This window comes from Pelodiscus sinensis, chromosome 32 (assembly GCF_049634645.1).
Source record: "Pelodiscus sinensis isolate JC-2024 chromosome 32, ASM4963464v1, whole genome shotgun sequence".
NCBI classification, from domain to species: domain Eukaryota; kingdom Metazoa; phylum Chordata; order Testudines; family Trionychidae; genus Pelodiscus; species Pelodiscus sinensis.
In genome coordinates, this window is record NC_134742.1 from 5,482,948 (window position 1) to 5,500,252 (window position 17,305).

A 17,305-nucleotide genomic window follows, 5' to 3' on the forward strand; every position below is an offset into this window, starting at 1 on the left:
GTTTGGGTGAAGGAGGCAGTCGAGACACGAGGTACGGGATTGGGCTGTGGGAGTTTGGATTGGGACTAGAGCAAGGGATTACAGAACAGGGGTTTGGGTTGTGACCTAGGGCAGGCGGGGATTGTGATCTGGAGCAGAGGAGTGGGGGCAGGGCATGGGAGAGGGTAGGGGCTCAGGAGTGGGGCAGAGGCTTTGGGTTATGTGGCCTAGGGGGCCAGAGTGCTGAGGGGATGGAGAGGTTGGAGTACCAGAGGCAGGCTTACCAGTGACACTCCCAGCCATCAGCCCAGCATATTTCTCAGGACCCCATCTTGCCCCTACACAGGGTGCAGGGCCATGTGCTCTGTGAAGAAGAGCCGGAGGGGAGGGGCGACTGGTGCGTCCTGTGCTGCTGGTTCTTGAGACAGGCAGCTCCCATTGGCCAGAAACAGGCCAATGGGATTGTACTGGGTGGGAGCAACCATGAAACACCACTGCCCCCCTCCCTTCCTGGCTCAGTGTGAAAAACAAAGGGCCCTGTAGTGGCATGCGAATATGGGACAGGGAGGGGAGTCTGCCCGGGGCTCCCTACTGTGTCTGAGGTTGAATTGTTTTGCTCAGGCTTGCTGTACTGCCAGCACGAGCTTCCTTCTCAGGGAGGAATAGGTGGGGGGAGAGGAGGGCTGGGCTTAAGTTTCAAAAGAGATGTATTTGGCTCCCTAGTGAGCCATATTTGATGTGTGAGCCATAGGTTGCAGACCCCTGGTTTAGGATGAGCAGTATTGGGTTACAAGCGAATAGTTTTGTGACACCTCAGGGACTAACAAATGAATCACGAGTATTTGGTTAGAGAGGAGACTGGCTTGTTAATTCACTCAAGGCTGTAGAAGGCAAACACGGCTCCTTCATCCCACTGTTTATATCACGGCAGCTTCCTTCTGGCAGATCCATCTGTAAGTAGCTCCACACGTCTCAGACTGAATCTTTCTGCCTCTGATGTAACCGCAGCTGTTCCCATCCACAGAGCCTGAGACCGGGAAGCTGTAGAATGAAAGAGTCAGTGTCACTGTGATTCCCTTTAACAATCCAAGGCCCTTAAGTTTAATATTTTTCCTCCCCCTCACTCCACTGGGAAGCTTGACTTTGGTTTTATCCTTCACCTCTGTCATATTCCGGCAGAGCAGCAGGTGAGTAGATGGCCCAGAAGGTGGGAGGGTCTCTGGCAAGGAACACTCCAGGATGAATCTCATGGGATCAGTGACCCCAGTGCTCTTTGATTGGAAGCAGCCACCTTGAGATCCCGCATCTCGGCTTCCCTTGAAAACAGTCTGAGCGAGGGTGGGATGAAACCTGCACCATGCACCTTGAGTCACAGACGCTGCAGAGAGCCTGGGGACTCATCCCCGGGAACAATTGGGGCTGGATCCACCAAGGGTCTTAGAAGCTGCTTTAGGCACCTACATACAGAAAAACATGTTTCTAACTTGTGCTTCGGGATTTTTATTGTGCCCATTCCAATGGGGTGTGCGTGGGCAGCAGGACGGTTTCCCTCTAGCAGAGCCCGTCAAGTCAGTCCAGCGGTCTCCTGGCAGTCCAGCCTCCATGGCAAAGAATCTAGGGCCCTGCTCACCCACTGACCTTCACTTCCCTCTGACCATGTTGGTGTGACAGAGGGGGCAGGGTGGGTACTAAAAGGGATGTGAGCAGCCCAGCTTGTCGGACAAGTTTAAAGGGCCGGTCGCCATTGTTCCTTCTGCAAGTGATTGCTCCCGGTCCTTCCAATGAGATAATGACCAAGCCTGAGTTATGGAGAGGGGGAGGAGGGCAGAGCTCACAGTTGGCTGACGGCAGAATGGCTCTGCCTGTGCTGCATGCTCCCTGGCCTGCTGGCCAACAGCAGAATGGGAGGGCAAAGCACATATGGGTGACCATGCTGCGGCTCTGCCAATTGCCTGTGTCAACACCCAGGCCAGGAATACGTCAGTGTCAGGACTTTTACACGCCAGGCCTTTCACACGCCAGGCCAAGGGTGGGGAATAATTTTGGGACAGGGGCTGTCGTGACCAATACACGTCTCTCTTCCAACTGCGCCTGGAATGTCTGGCATTCCCAACGGATGCTCTCAGCTCTCCGACGCTGACATGAATTGAGAGCTCCGCTGAGACCAAAGTCCCTGTGCCCTGAGGTCTCCCAAGTGTGCACCTCACCCCTATGCTGATGAGTCCATCTCCAGCAAAAGGGAGGAGGGCTATGCCCTAGGGAAGGGAACATCCACATACATTGCCTGCTGGGTGAACACCCATTCCGACTGTCTTCAGTCAATATTATGGCAGAAGGCTGGAGATGTCAGGGTGCAGGAATGTGGGTTCAGGATTATAAGTAGCTCAGGGCAGGGGATTCTGGTGTATGATGGGCTCAGGATGCGAGTTTTTGTTAGTGCAGGAGTGTTATGACACTGTGGCCAGATCTCGGCTGGGCCCCAATTCCGGACTTTTTGGCCAAGCAGGCTTCATTTTAAAACACAGTAAAATGATTATGTCACACACCAAAGGTTTCAAAATTGTCTTTATTTATGGCAGGGGTGAAGAAACTTTTTTGGCTTTCACTGAGTTTGGGTGAAGGAGGCAGTTGAGACACGAGGTACGGGATTGGGCTGTGGGGGTTTGGATTGGGACTAGAGCAAGGGATTATAGAGCAGGGGTTTGGGTTGTGACTTAGGGCAGGCGGGGATTGTGATCTGGAGCAGAGGAGTGGGGACAGGGCATGGGAGAGGGTAGGGGCTCAGGAGTGGGGCAGAGGGTTTGGGTTATGTGGCCTTGGGAGCCAGAGTGCCGAGGGGATGGAGAGGCTGGAGTGCCAGAGGCAGGCTTACCAGTGACACTCCCAGCCATCAGCCCAGCATATTTCTCAGGACTCCATCTTGCCCCTACACAGGGTGCAGGGCCATGTGCTCTGTGAAGAAGAGCCAGTGGGGAGGGGCGACTGGTGCGTCCTGTGCTGCTGGTTCTTGAGACAGGCAGCTCCCATTGGCCAGAAACAGGCCAATGGGATTGTACTGGGTGGGAGCAGCCATGAAACATCAGAGGAGCCATATGTGTGTCTCAAACCAAGAGTGGGCGACCCCTGGTTTAGGATGAGCAGTATTAGGTTAAAAAGGAGAAGTCCTCTGACATCTTAGGACTAACAAAAATGGCTATAGTATCATGAGTATTTGGACAGGTGATTGGCTTATTAATTCAGTCAAGGTGGTAGAAGGCAAACACGGCTCCCTCATCCCACTGTTATATCACGGCAGCTTCCTTCTGGCAGATCCATCTGAAGCTACCACTGCACTTCTGAGACTCAATCCTTCTGCCTCTGATGCATCCGCAGCTGTTCCCATCCACAGAACCTGAGACCGGGAAGCTGCAGAATGAATGAGCCAGTGTCACCAGGGTTCCCTGGAACAAGCAAATGTTTAATATATTTCCTCCCCCTCGCTCCACTGGGAATGTCCCTGACTGGACCAAACAGGTGAGCTCCAACAGATTCAGCCAGAGAGCTTCCATACCTCCAGGTACAGCAATTTAAGGCTTAGATGCTGGAGATGACCCTGATCCTGAATTCTCAGGTCCAGGAGGAACCAAGAGATAAAGTAACGATTTTGTCTAGACTGTCCCAAATAGGCTGATACACCAAAGCCAATACATGTGGCCAATGGTTCGAAAGGGACCTTTGGCAGGCTCTGTGAGAATGTGATTAGGGTCCCACGTGGTGCAGGTCCCTAACCAGGGGATATGTGTTGTCAGTGCTCATGGGGAGGCGTTTTGTGATATGGTGGGGAAAAAGTGAGGAACCTCTATTGAATCGTGGAATGTGATGGCAGCCAAATGGAACTTTAATGAGCTAAGGGATAAACCCAATTCCTTCAAGTCTAGTAAGTGGTCTAGTAGGGTGGAAATAGGTACTTAGGTAGGTGGAGTTTGTTGTCTCTGTTGACACCCTAGAGAGAAACACTTCCATTTGTGCTGGTAAGTCTTTCTGGTCATGGGCCAATGGCTATTCATTATTATTAATATTTGCTTTACTCTGCCTGAGTAGGTGTTTTTGCCTTGATGGAGCCACGGAGCAGCCAAACCATGAGGTGAAGCGTTGTTGGATCCGGATGTAGCTTGCAACCGTGTTGTGATGACAGATTGGGGTGGTGTGGCAGTGCTTGCAGTTGCAGAGAGCCAGTCTCTTGAGGTAGGGGAACCAAGTCTGTCTGAGCCACGTTGGTTTTATAAGCATGATGTATGATGGGTCCTCGTGTATCTTATGCATTATTCACAGTATGTGCGGGATTGGCAGACAGCCATTTAGAAGAGAAGCTTTTCACAGGATGCCCGTATCCTCCCTGGAGCAGAACTGGTGGCATTTGCGATTCACACGAGTCATGCAAATATCAATTTGAGGGTGTCCCCACTTGTGAAAGGTCTTGTGGAGAATGGTAGTGTCTATTTCCCACTCGTGCTGTTTGGAAACATGGCGGCTGAGACTCTCCACCATGACATTGAGGGAACCTGGTAGGTAAACCACAATAGGTGTAATTTTGTAGCAGTTGCACCAATTAAATAATTGTATTGCTTCTGCAGCCATGCTCCTCCCTGTCGATTGATGTAAAACAGACAGGTGGTGTTGTCTCATGAGAACCCAGATGGCTTTGTTCTGAGTGAGCGGGAGGAAGTGTTGGCAGGCATTGTATACCGCCCTCAGTTTTGATAGGTTGATGTGTAGTAGAGATTTTTAAGACCATTTCTCCTGGATTGTGGTGTTTCCTAGGGAGGCATCTGTGGCTGAGAGAAGTTGTAGGGACTTGGTGGAATAGAACACCTTGAAGGGTAGTTTGGGTCTGTGTCCTCCAGTGCAGGGAAGAGAGAACTTGTTGAAGTTCTTGCTCAGTCCATCGCGGGAGGGGATATACACTGTGGCAAGCCAGGTCTAAGGGCAATGCATGTGTAGCCTGGCAAACGTCAAGTACATTGTGGTAGCCATATGCCCAAGAATTTGGGGGCAGGTCCTTGTTGTAGTTAAAGGGCTGAGCTGGACTCTATTGATAACAGAGGTGAATGTGTCAGATCTGCATTGGAGCAATGTTGCCCTGACTTGTGTAGTCTAGGAGGGCTCCTATAAACTCTACGGTCTGAGTTGGCTCCAGTGTTGACTTTTGGACGTTGATCTGCAGACTCAGGCACTGGAATAAAGAGATTTCCATGTTTCCCATCTCTAGTGTCTCTTCGTAAGTGGTACCCTTGATTAGGCAGCGGTCATCCAGGTAGGGGAATATAATCACCCCGGTGATGGAACTATGCTAAAACTCCTGCTAATGGCTTGGAGAAGACTCTCAGGCTGTGTCTACACTGGACCCCTTTTCCTGAAAAGGGATGCAGATGAGACAAGTTGGAATTGCAAATGCAGCGGGGATTTAAATTTTCCCCGCTTCATTTGTATAAACATGCCTGCCGCTTTTTTCCGGCTTGGGGCTTTGCCGGAAAAAAGAGCCAGTCTAGACGGGGATCTTTTGGAAAATAAAGCCTTTTCCGAAAGGTCCCTTACTCCTGATTTTAAGAGGAATAAGGGACCTTTTGGAAAAGGCTTTATTTTCCGAAAGATACCTGTCTAGACTGGCGCTTTTCTCCAGCAAAGCCCTGAGCCGGAAAAAAGCGGCAGCCACGTTCATGCAAATGTAGCGGGGAAAATTTAAATCCCTGCTGCATTTGCATTTCCGACTTGTCTCATCTGCATCCCTTTTCCGGAAAAGGGGTCCAGTCTAGACACAGTCTCAGAGCTGTAGAAGTTTAAGGGCTGGGAAGCTGTCTCTCCTGTCTAGAGCCAGTATCATTGTGGCAAGAGTGACCATCTTGGACCTTTGAATGCATAGACATTAGTTGGGTCCCCTGAGATCAAGTATTGGTCTCCAACCCCCTGTTTTCTTTTGGGTAAGGAAATAATCAGAATAAAAGCCTCTTCCTTGATAAGGAGGTGGGACTAGCTGCACTACTCCCATCTATGACAGAAGTTGCACCTCCAAGTGTAAGAGGTGCTTGGGCGCGGGGTCCCTGAACCTGTGGAGTCAAGGAGGAACAAAACTTCTGTCCAAACAGGTCCTGGTCCTGCAGCACAGACTCAGTGATGAATGGCAGGCTGTGGATGGGAAAATAGGAAGTCTATATGTGGCTGGTACAAAGTACTTTCTGTCGGTCCTTTTATTCATCGGGGTACTGATGCCAGTGTTTGCCATATTGGGTCAGCCGGTTCCAAGTTGGCTTCATCCATTGGCAGCACAATTTTTATGAGAGTGGAGGGCTGCAGGATTCATAGGAGTTTGTGCTGTTTCTCCTGAACTTTTTGGAGATTGATTTCCTGGAGCATGGCCGCTCATTTGAACAGCCCCTGAAAATGTGTCTGGTCATCAGCTGGAGTCAGTGAAGCTGGGGAAGAGGAAGAGCTATGAAGAGGGGACCTCTGCCCATCACCTATGAGTTTGTGCTCCCCCTCTTTGGGAGGTCCTTCATCCTCCACCGTCAACACCGCGTCTTTGGTCTGAGGTGGGGGAGACCTGACGTCTCTTCTCGTTGGAGTGGAGGGTGCTGCCTGCTCAAGAACCAGAGGTCCCATGGTGGCCAGTGCCTGTCAAATGGAGGTGGGGGGTATGGCCATGGTTGCCCGTACCAGTGCGGGGGTGGTGCACTATGAATCTGCCTTGCAGGTCCCAGCTCCCAGGGAGGTCTTCTCTGGGTAGCTGAAGAATGCTGAGAAGAGACTCTCCAGTCCTAGATACTGTGTCTGGGTTAATGTTAGAGATTGACGGTGCTGGAGACAGAGGCAAGAGGGCAGAAAAGCAGTGTTTGCAACACCAAGTGGACCTCTGTGTCACGGTGCTGAGGGAATTGCAGCAGTGCTGAAGGCTGCTTCAGCGTGGTCCGCTTCAGTGCCAGTTTAGTTTTTGTGGATGCCTCATGCCGAGGTCTGCAACAAGTCTCCAATCGCTGGCACAAGGGTCACCACAGGGGAGCACCCCCCGGGACATTTCTTGGAGAAGCAGAATGAGTTTGCTCTACAGTCTTAGCTGAGAGCTAGATACGTTCCTATTACTTCTGTGTACTTTGTTAATTGATTTTATTCACTGTTAATCCGTTAAACCCTGTTTCTTTAAGTTAAGTAAAGGTGTGTTCATTCTAATGTAATCATTTAGATGTATATTATTTATAATTGTTGTCCTGGAGTTAGATCCAGATTATTGCTGGAATAATTGTATTCCTGGAGGTTCCCAAGGCACACCATTAAGTGTGTACAGGGTCAGCCAGGTGGAGGCACTGCCACTGCATATTCTTTATGAGGCAGGGACTGCAGCAAGAGGGTGGATAGGGTTTCCCCCAACTAAACAACATCACCACTGGGGTACTCAGGATCTCCTTTTATGTTAAAAACACCAGGCTCCCAGGCACACCTGTGAGTGTGACCAGCTCCCAAGTAACCCAGGGAGGAAAAAGGGGATTACACTAGTAAAGGTTGTAAGGTGCTCTGGTACTAGCGTAATGGGGGCCATACAAGCACCTTCATCCTTATCTACACTAGGAGGTAAATTTCCACAGGAAACCTTCTAGTGCAGACACAGTTATGTCCACAAATAAATGCATCTACCAGTATGCCTGTTCCCCTGATTAGCATAAGCTACACAGCTATCAGCACAGGCATGTTGGTAGAACTGCAGCTACACTACGGCCTTTACCAGCGCAGTGACAATGCCCTTAACCTAGGTAGCTGGGCTAGTAAATCTTATAGGTGTGAGCCACTTGCAAGACAGACATTGCCTGTTTCATAGTAACACGTTACGCAATGGGAGCTTTTCTCAAACAGGAAATGACAGGCAGCACTCACCGGGCTGGATCTAACGGGGAGCCGTCCACCCAGGTCCACTTCCCCCCGGGGGGTGTCACTTTAAGTCCGATCCAGACGTTTTTTCCATCTTGTGTCACATTCTGTATGAAATCCTGTGAAGGGCAAGCAGAGGGGGAAGGTGAATTGGCTGTAACAGGCTGGAATTCCCTTAGCACTCCCGTTAAATGTCAGTTCTGAGCTTCGGTGGCTCTGCCCATAATGCCAGCAGGCGAACCCATTAGCAGCTGAGCCAACTCACCCCTACCCCTGAGTGAGCAGGATCCCAGCGCAGGAGCAGAGAAATGTGTCTCTCTCTATGCAGACCTGGTAATATGATAATATGCCTGCATATTTTATGGAATATGAATATGCATAACACAAAGATGCTTCATGAGACGTACGTTATGGGAGATGTTTAAAGTTGCAATCTGCTGAATCTGTACTAATCTGCTGCGGGGTTCTGGTTCCGAGCCGTGTGTGCCTCAGCCAGGTGCCCAGCAGGGAAGGATCCCCTCCCCCCGGTGTGGAGTTTGGTGAACTGGAAAAAAAGGAGGCTGAGGGATAGACCCAGGCTGGATAAACCCTGCTGCCCTGTCTCTCTCCAGCTTATTCTGTCTCTTATTCCTGCATTTTGTTACCAGTTCCTCCTGGCTCTGGAGCACGAGCAGTCGCGAGCGCTTCCCCGAGCAGTCGTCCCGGCTCCAGTTCCAGTTGTTAGGCCCTTTCGACAGCCAGTAGCACTTGTCCCCACGCAGCAGCCAGTCCGTGGGGCAGAGTTTGCACCCGGCGCCCCCTGCAGGGAGAGATGGGAACAGAGGTGTCATTAGTTCTGAACAGGCAACTGGCAACCGGCTGAAAACTCTTGTTCAAAGCTCTTGTTTAATGGAAAATGCTGTTTGACCTAAGTGAAAGTTCACATTTTGGTTTCTGTTTTTCATTTTCTGCTGGGGGAGGGAACGCAAAATGGAAATACTGATTTTATTGGAGGAGAGGGAGGATTTCATACAGTTTTGGAAGAGAGTAAAACCTTCTAATCACTGTTGTTCTTCCAGAGGAGGTCATGTCCCCTCCAATCAGGTGCATGCGTCCGCACATGCACAGTAGCCTACCCTGTGTGTGACCTGCCTTTACTATCTCCCTGTAGCAAGACCAGTGGAACAAGGTACTGGACAGGTAGAGCCAGGGCCCCTAGCCCAGGTACCCCACTGGCCAGTGTGCAGGAAGGAAGAGCACCTGGATCCTTCCTTTAATGAGAGTGGGGGAGTGTTGGGATTAGAAAAAATGAATAGGGATCTGGAATGGCTGTACACTGGTGGTTAAGGAATTCTGCCATAGCATTACCCTTCAGCATGTTTTTCCCTTTGGTTCTATAGTCTGGAAAGATAGATTAAGAGTCCGCCAAAGCAGGTATTATCCTTCCCGATGTATAAACATGCTCTTTGCCTTCATATTTGTAGCTTAGAAAAATAGGGACATATGCAGTGACTCTTCTTTTACTTTGTGTTTTTTACTTACCCACTCTTCCTTAAAAACTGAGGCTTACGCGATTTTTTCTGAAAAAGGGTTTTTTTTTCCTGAAAAAATGCATCCAGACTACTCTGCTTTCAAAAGTGAGATTGGAAGAAGATATGCAAATTCCCACGGAATTTTGAAAATAGAACGTAGATTAGACGTAGCCTTAGGCTACATCTACACTGCAAGGTTTTTGTGCAAAAATGGCTGTTTTTGTGCAAAAACCTGCAGAGTGTCCACACCTCAAATGCACTTTTGCACAAGTAAATCAGCAGTAAAACGGCAGAACAGAGGGCTTTTGCCGGTGTAGGTAAACCTGCTTCTACGAGGCATAATTCCCTTTTGCGCAATAGCTGTAGCGCAAAAAGGCAAGTGTGGATGTTTAGCAAGAAACCTCAATGGGAAAAAGCACAAGTGCTCTGATGGCCATTCTATGAATTCTATGAATGGCCATCAGAGCTTTCTTGCAGAAGAATGTCCATGCAGGGTGGACGCTCTCTTGCACAAAAGCACATCACTTTTGTGATGCACTTTGAGGTATGGATGTGCTCTTGCACAAGAAGTTTTTGTGCAAAACTCTAGTGCAAAAGGCTTCTTGTGCAAGAAGCCGGCAGTGTAGACGTAGCCCGAGACTAACAAATTATTGGCTCTAGCAATGGGAATTACTCTGACCACTAGAGGTCACTGCTTCTACTCTGCACACACAGCTGAGCATTAGTATTTATTTTACTGACACTTTGGTGTTTAAAGTGCTGCTGCAGGGCTTTAAAGCAAAAGTGTGGACAGAGCCACAGTGGTGGGTGAGGTCTATCTCTGTTTTCCACCTAAAAGAGGGGCGTAGCTCCCAGCACTGGGTGCCCAGTACAGTACTGAAACTTTGCTGCACTTGGGGGGAAAGGGTTTTCTCCCACACTGGAGGGAGAAAGTTGCAGCACAGTGAAGTGGCCGTGTAGAAATGGCCTCAGATTGCACACTCTGTGGGACAAGGGCTGTCTTGTTAAGAGGTGTGTGGGTGTGGGGAGACTGACATATTTGTCACAAAGGGAGGTTTGATTCCCAGCTAGGTCATGTAGCTATGCTGCAATACAAATCAACAATGATCCATCATTTGTGGTAGCGTAGGAGGGAGAGGCCACACAAATGACCGTGGGTCCCCTTGTGCTGGATGTTGCACATACTGACTACGTCTAGACCGCAGGCTTGCATAAGAATTGTTTTTTCAGAAGAGATCTTCCGCAAAAACTTCTTGCACACGAGAACGTCCACCCTGTAATAGTGCATCGAAAAAGTAATGCACTTTTTAAAAAGAGAGTGTCCAGACTGCATGGATGCTTTCTCCCATGTAAGCTGTGATTGCTATGGGCGGAATGGCCACCAGGGCACCTGTGCTTTTTCCTCTTTCCTCTTCTTCTGAAAAAAATTCCCAACTCCCCATGCATATACGCCTTTTTGCAAAAGAGCTCTTTCACAAAAAGGTTTCTTCCTCATAGAATGAGGATTACCAATTGTGGAAAAACCCCTCTGTTGTTTTGATTTACTTGTGAAAGAACATGATTGCAGTGTGGACATTCTGCAAGTTTTTTTGGAAAAACAGCTGTTTTTCCAACAAAACTCTGTAGTGTAGACATACCCGTGGGCAGTAAGACGATCCTTGCCCCCAGTGAGCTAACAAATGCAACACAGGATGAGAAACAGGTGAAGATACACAAAAAGGAGCCAAGAGAGTAAATACTCAGACTGGTGCAGAAAGAAACAATCACAGCATTTATCTTGCACCCATCCAATGGGACTGATGACAAATAAAAATGACAGGAGCATGAGGTGTATAGTACATCACTGCTCCACCTAAAGCATTAGACCGGGGTGGCCCTGAGCATCGGGTATAATCGGCGGAGAAGGCTATATTGCCAGTCTGGCCCCGCCCACATTCTGCCCCCTGCACACCTGTTATAAGTGTTCTGGGGATGCAGTGTTGCTACTCCCAGCACCTGCCCTCACCATGCTCCAGGACCAGGGAGGCTGGGGATGCACGCCCTCTGCTGGGGAGGCTGGGGAGGCTGTGGGGCCTTACTGAAGGAGGCTGAACGGGGGCTGGAGCTGGGGGCTTGTTACATTTAACTCTTCCAGTTATTGAAATAACCTTCTGCCCCCTGGACGTTTGACAAAAAAAGAATTTCATCACTCGCCTCCTTTACCCTGTCACTTAGCAATGTTACCAGCACACACATTATCACACCACTTGTGGAGTTTTAGTGTTTTCTTTGAAACCCCAGCCCCTGGAGTCATGAGATTAGGTGAGAATGTCAGTTTCATTAAAGAAAGTTTCTGGTCCTCGTAAGTCCCAGAAAAGCCTGACAGCACAACCCAAAAGCTTCAGAGGGGGAACCAAGTTAGTCTGTAATAGGAAAAACTTAAAAAACAACTCACTTGTGCCCACAAAAGCTTATGATCCCATCTATATGTTTTGTTAGTCATTAAAGTGCTACCAGACTATTGGTTGTTTTTTAAGCACAACCCAAGTTCAACTTAAAGGCTCAGAAGGCAAACATAAAGAACCCTGCATTCATAATTTTCCTAAAATTAGCCAATCTCACAATTTTTTTAGGGTCTGACGCATCATTTTTGAATGCCTGGGGATTGTTACTCTGGCATAACGTACATAAAGAGACCCCTGTAGGAATGAGCATCTGGTCCATTGTATTTGGAGCTGACTGTGCCCCTTTCACATGGTACCAAGGCTTTCAGTAACAGTGATTGTGCTGCAAACTCTTTAAGGGACAGTGAGTCACGGTTCTGGGACAGTAGGAGCTGCCGTTACCTGCTGAGCTGCCATTGGGGGGCTCACATAGAATTGATTTCAAGCGAGACCGGAAATCCTCCAGGCTGGAGCTGCCTTCAGTGCTATTGACAATTCTGGTTTCATTATTCTCTGATGTGTTCAGAGCCACCCTGGTCTGTCCTCTAGCAGAGATATACAACTGTAACACTGCGAAAGAGCATCGGTGTCAATGAAAATCACGTCTCTTGCAGCTATTTAGGGATGAAAAAACCAATGGGGGGAGGAGCAGGGTGTAAAATCATCAGACAGTGTCGTATCCATCCCAGCTAGGGTGAGGACTGGAAGGGAAAAATCCCATTCACTGTACAATATTGGTGCATTTCTATCCTCCACCCACATGTAACCAGTCTTAGCTGGGTCACACGAGTTTCATGCATCCATTTCTTACCTACACCTTATTCCTGTAACATTTTCCCCTGGTGGGGATGTAATGCCCAGAGTTTCATTCACAAACGGACTGGGATCAGGAACGGAATATCCTTCAGATTTGGGGATGAGAAGAGAATTCGTGATGCACCACTGAACCCGAATGGATAAACAGATCGGTGCTACTTACCCCAAATCCTCAGCGCTATCACAGCTATTATCAGGATGATGTTCCCAGCCCAGCCGACCCCTATAGCGATGCGATGCCACCGGGGACACGGAGGGGCACCTATAAGAGGCATTATTTGGAGAAACACCATCAGCCCCCATTGCGGGAAATAACAAGAAACTTCTTCAGAGTTTATTGCAGCCTCCTGACATGGGTAGGACCCTCCTTGCCCATATGTAGAATTTGCTGCTGCATGGGGCACCTGAGAATCTGGGGCACCACTGGGTCTTAATGTCCACTCTTCCTATCTCCGTTCTGTGGCTTTGCTTCCTCCAGAGAGGCTCATTAACTTACAAATGAAAAAGAATCTGTTATGTAGTGGGCAGGAGGTGACCCCTACTGGCTGGTAACTGTTGCACTGCCCGGCAGGATGGCTGACTAAAGTCACATAGGCAAAGACCCAACCTGTCTGACCGGTTGAGGGCAGGGATGGAACAAAGGAAGGGAGGTTTCGGGGGAAGGGTCAGTTGCTGGCTGGGAAATATGAAGGAAACAGCCTGGGCTGAGGGTCTAGGGGAGGTAATGGACCCCTAACCCAAGGGGTCTGAGGCATCCTGGCCCTGACTCCTATAAGCACATCATGTCTATGCTGTGCTGTATCCTGGAGAAGCAATAAACTCTCTCTATTCTACCGGCTGGCTGAGTCTGTTCTTGCTGCTACGGGGCTGCAGGACCAGGGGGAATCCTGACTCGCTATCACAGCTTGCTAGAGTATTAGCAGAGCACTGACCCCGTGAGAGAGCCAGTCAAGTGGTAATGAAACCATTTAACAGACAGGTGCCAACTCCAGATCGAGTCTGTCAGTTTCGGAATTCACTGTGTCAGTCGACAGAACCCGAGTTTACAAATTTCTTTAAAATATTTTATTAGTGTGTTGCTGAAGATTATAAAATCACATCTCTAAAAATAATTGGTCCCTCTGGCTGCCATCAGGCATGGCCACATTGATTTAATAGCACTGCATAAGGCCCCATAAATTCTATGGGCAGCCCTATACATGGGAGTTCCTCTTTCCATAGAACAATAGGGACAGCTGTAACAATGGAAGCCTCTTTCATCCATTTCTCAGAGCAGCAGTATTGCACCTTTCTCCTGGTTGGCTCGTAAGCATGGAGGGCCCTCCTGAAATCGTTGTATAAAGCCACTCTCAGCCCTCTTCCAGATCCTTTCTTAAATTTCCCCTTTAATATGACACCCATGTAAGCTTCCTAGTAATTATGGCTAATTAAGTGGCCTGTTAATGATGAATTAATCTAGCTTACTTTGTTTAAAGAAACCATAACTAGGAAACCTCCAAATCATTCACCTAATATGTGCCACCTTGTGTTCCTGTGACACATCCCCTTAACTTCCTTCTCCCCTAGCCTTTCTCTCATGTTCTCAATATACGTACTGTGTTTTGACCCCTGTCCTATAAACACTGTTATGGCAGAGTCACTAGGTGATGCTGTTACACATAATTTTATAAAAAATTTTTTGCTATGGTGTGAACACTAGTCATTCTTTGTAGAAATATTATTGTTCATTTTGTGGCATGCAGTAATGTATTTGTGGGGGAACTATTGCAGCAGTACCTGTCTGCCTTAATTTCTCTAACTAGAGTCACATTATGCATTGCTTTTTACAACCAAACCAGGGTGCTTGGGCTAGGATTCCTGAAAGAGGAGTTTGTCTGCATGCCATCTGTGACCACCTCTGTTCCAGGACTGGTGTAGACAGTATAAATAAACAAAGGGTATGTCTACACAGCAGGGCTACAGTCAAATTAAGCTACACAACTTCAGCTATGTCAATTGTGTGCCTTAAGTCGAAATAGTTTAATTAGGCTTTTGGCACTGTCTACACGGCTGGAAGTGGAAGGAAGAACACTTTTCCTTCAACTTCTCTTATTCCTTGTGAAATGCCTTTTGCCAACAAAACAGCAAGAGCATTCACACTGCAATGTGACCTTTGTTGGGAAAACCACCCGGTTTTGGCAACAAAAAACCTTCCACCCCATGAGAGACTTTTGTCTTTTCACCTCCCTTTATTGTTGCCAAAGAGCCAGTATAAACACTGCTTCTGTTTTGTCGACTGACCCAGCTTCCACCAGCATCCCACAAGGCCTGCCCTGCTGGCTCTGCTCAGTGTTTTGATCTCTGCTGCCCTGCAGGCAGGCGCTCCTCTCCTCTGGGAAGTGTCTGTCTGCTGAGTGAACTGCTCTCTCCGGGGAAAAAACAATGAGCTAATCGTTGGAATGATCCTGTTCTGCCCAGCTAGGAACATGGCGGCAGGCCAGCTGCTGCAGCCGGGGGAAAGAGGACAGATGCTATGCTGCTCTGACGTGCCCCAGCACCATAGACAGCTCACAGAGCTGCTTAGGATGCTGCTCCAGCAGCTGACGAGGCCGTAGGAGAATTTAGAGGGATCAGCTCTGCTTTCCCCACAACACTGCCCTGTGGGCTGCTCACTCACAGTGCTTTGCGCTAACTCTCCACAGGGTGGTGGCAGTGTGGCCATGAAATGTTGACAGCAGGATGCAGAAAAACCAGGTGGATCGGTTTTCATTTTGGGCAGCTTTTGCTTGTCAACAGCATTTTAGTCGCCAAACATTCCCAGTGTAGAAGCAGCCTAACACCTTGTAGTCAGCCTGAGACTCCACTATTTTGAGTAATTTTGTATCCTCTGCAAATTTTGCCAACTCATTGTTACCTAATTCCAAGATCATGTATGTATAAGTTGAGCTGCCGTGGTCCAAATGCAGGTTTTCCCCTATCTTGTAAGTCAGGGGTAGGGAGCTTAAGGCCCGGGGGCTGGATGCGGCCCTGGATTGCCTGGATCTAGTCCCTGAGTTTCAGGGCTTCTCCATAACATTGGAAAGCTGATGCTAGTGCCCCAGCTCCTCCACCATCTCTCCACAGGGCTGGTGCACACAAAATATACTAGCTTGCCCCTCAGGCTCTGGCATGCGAGGGGATAGGAGAACGTGGGGAGTGTCTTTCTCCTCCTCATTTGGGGGCCACATCAGTCAGGTTTGGGGTTTTTTTTTGCTTCTCATTTGATTTTTTGTGGGTCAGTGGCCCCCGACCCATAAAAGGTCCCCCTACCCCTGCTTTTAGTGGAGTCCCTGGCAATGTGTTCATGATCATCTAATGATCTTGCAGTTACTGGACTGCCCAGCCTTTTGTGATCTTAAATCATTTTCCTCCCTCTGTGTATAAGCAAACTCCCTGCCTCAAGGCAAAGTTGGAAGCAGTCAAACTCTTGCAATTAAGACCTGTCTCTGGAGGACATGCACTTGAAGCAGACCTCAAGTATGAAATCCAGATGGGTTCAAACTGCCCCCAAGCCCTCCTTACATGGCACTCTTGCTCCTGGGACCCAAGGGCCCACTGTTACATCATTGGACCTCTGTCATCCTGGTCTTTAAAGATGTCCCGGCCAGCTGTGTCCATTGATTTGCATGAGAATTTACTCTTTCAATGGAAGCTTCAGGGGGTAGCTGAGTTATTCTGTACAGGATAAACTTAAAAAAACAACAAAAGGTCTGGTAGCACTTTATAGACTAGATGGGATCATGAGTTTTCGTGGGCACAGCCCACTTCTTCAGATGACCGGAGTCTTTCAATGGAGTGCTCCATGCAAAGAGTTCATACGTAACTCGCTAATAATTTATTCAAGATTCGCACCTGTCTCCATAATGTTTCCAAAATGTGATCACAAAATACATGTTTCTGTTTGATTTTATATATCGGGGAGATGCCACTGTAGGAGGAATGATTGTAGGAAGAACAGGTGTCCCAAAGAGCTGTTTAGCCTGTGAAGATGTATTCTGAGAACTTGAACAGAGCAATGAATAAAAATTCATCTGCTGGCTTTTCAAAATAAATAAATAAATAATGCAGTACACAAGGGTGCTGTAGTACTGGTTAACAAGTGGTAACAGGGCTATGCGGTGAACAGAAAGCAAAGGTCTCTGTGCAAATAACAAGGCCCTAAAGAGACAAAGAGTGTTAGGAATCCGGATGTCCTTCAAATGGCTTGGTTTTTCTGTGCTGTTTTTTCAAGCTTACTCTGTGAATTGCAAAAAGTGAGGAGCGGAGGGACCTGAAGTGTGAGAGTTTTGAAATAAACAGTTTAATTGTTGAACGCCTCCATTTCTTTTCTCAGAAATCAAGCAAACAGCAGAGGGCTTTGCAAGGGCATATTTACCTCAGGTTATGTCTAGATTGCAGGCGTCTTGTGCAAGAAGCTTTTCTCAGAAGAGATCTTCCAAAAAAACTTCTTGCACAAGAGAGCGTCCATACTGCAAAAGAGCATTGAAAAAGTGATGTGCTTTTTCTAAAGATAGCATCCAGACTGCATGTACTCTCTCCCGCATGTAAGCTGTGATTGCTATGGACAGAATGGCCACCAGGACACCTGTGCTTTTTCCTCTTCCCTCTTCTGAAAAAACTCCCTCTTTCCTGTCCACATGCCTTTTTGCAAAAGAGCTCTTTCGC

The 17,305-nt window shown here is 48.3% G+C and overlaps 1 protein-coding gene across 1 annotated transcript in view; it reads right to left on the minus strand.

Moving 5' to 3' along the window:
* LOC142823078 (killer cell lectin-like receptor subfamily B member 1B allele C) overlaps positions 1-17,305 on the minus strand; it is a 21,673-nt gene continuing 4,368 nt past the window's right edge. Inside the window, exons 2-6 of the mRNA XM_075913366.1 lie at positions 12,786-12,884; positions 12,209-12,376; positions 8,517-8,671; positions 7,879-7,991; positions 1-1,020 (exon numbers count right to left, since the gene is read on the minus strand). Of these exons, the coding sequence (XP_075769481.1) occupies positions 897-1,020; positions 7,879-7,991; positions 8,517-8,671; positions 12,209-12,376; positions 12,786-12,884 (659 nt within the window). The 3' untranslated portion in view covers positions 1-896. The remainder of the gene's footprint in view (positions 1,021-7,878; positions 7,992-8,516; positions 8,672-12,208; positions 12,377-12,785; positions 12,885-17,305) is intronic.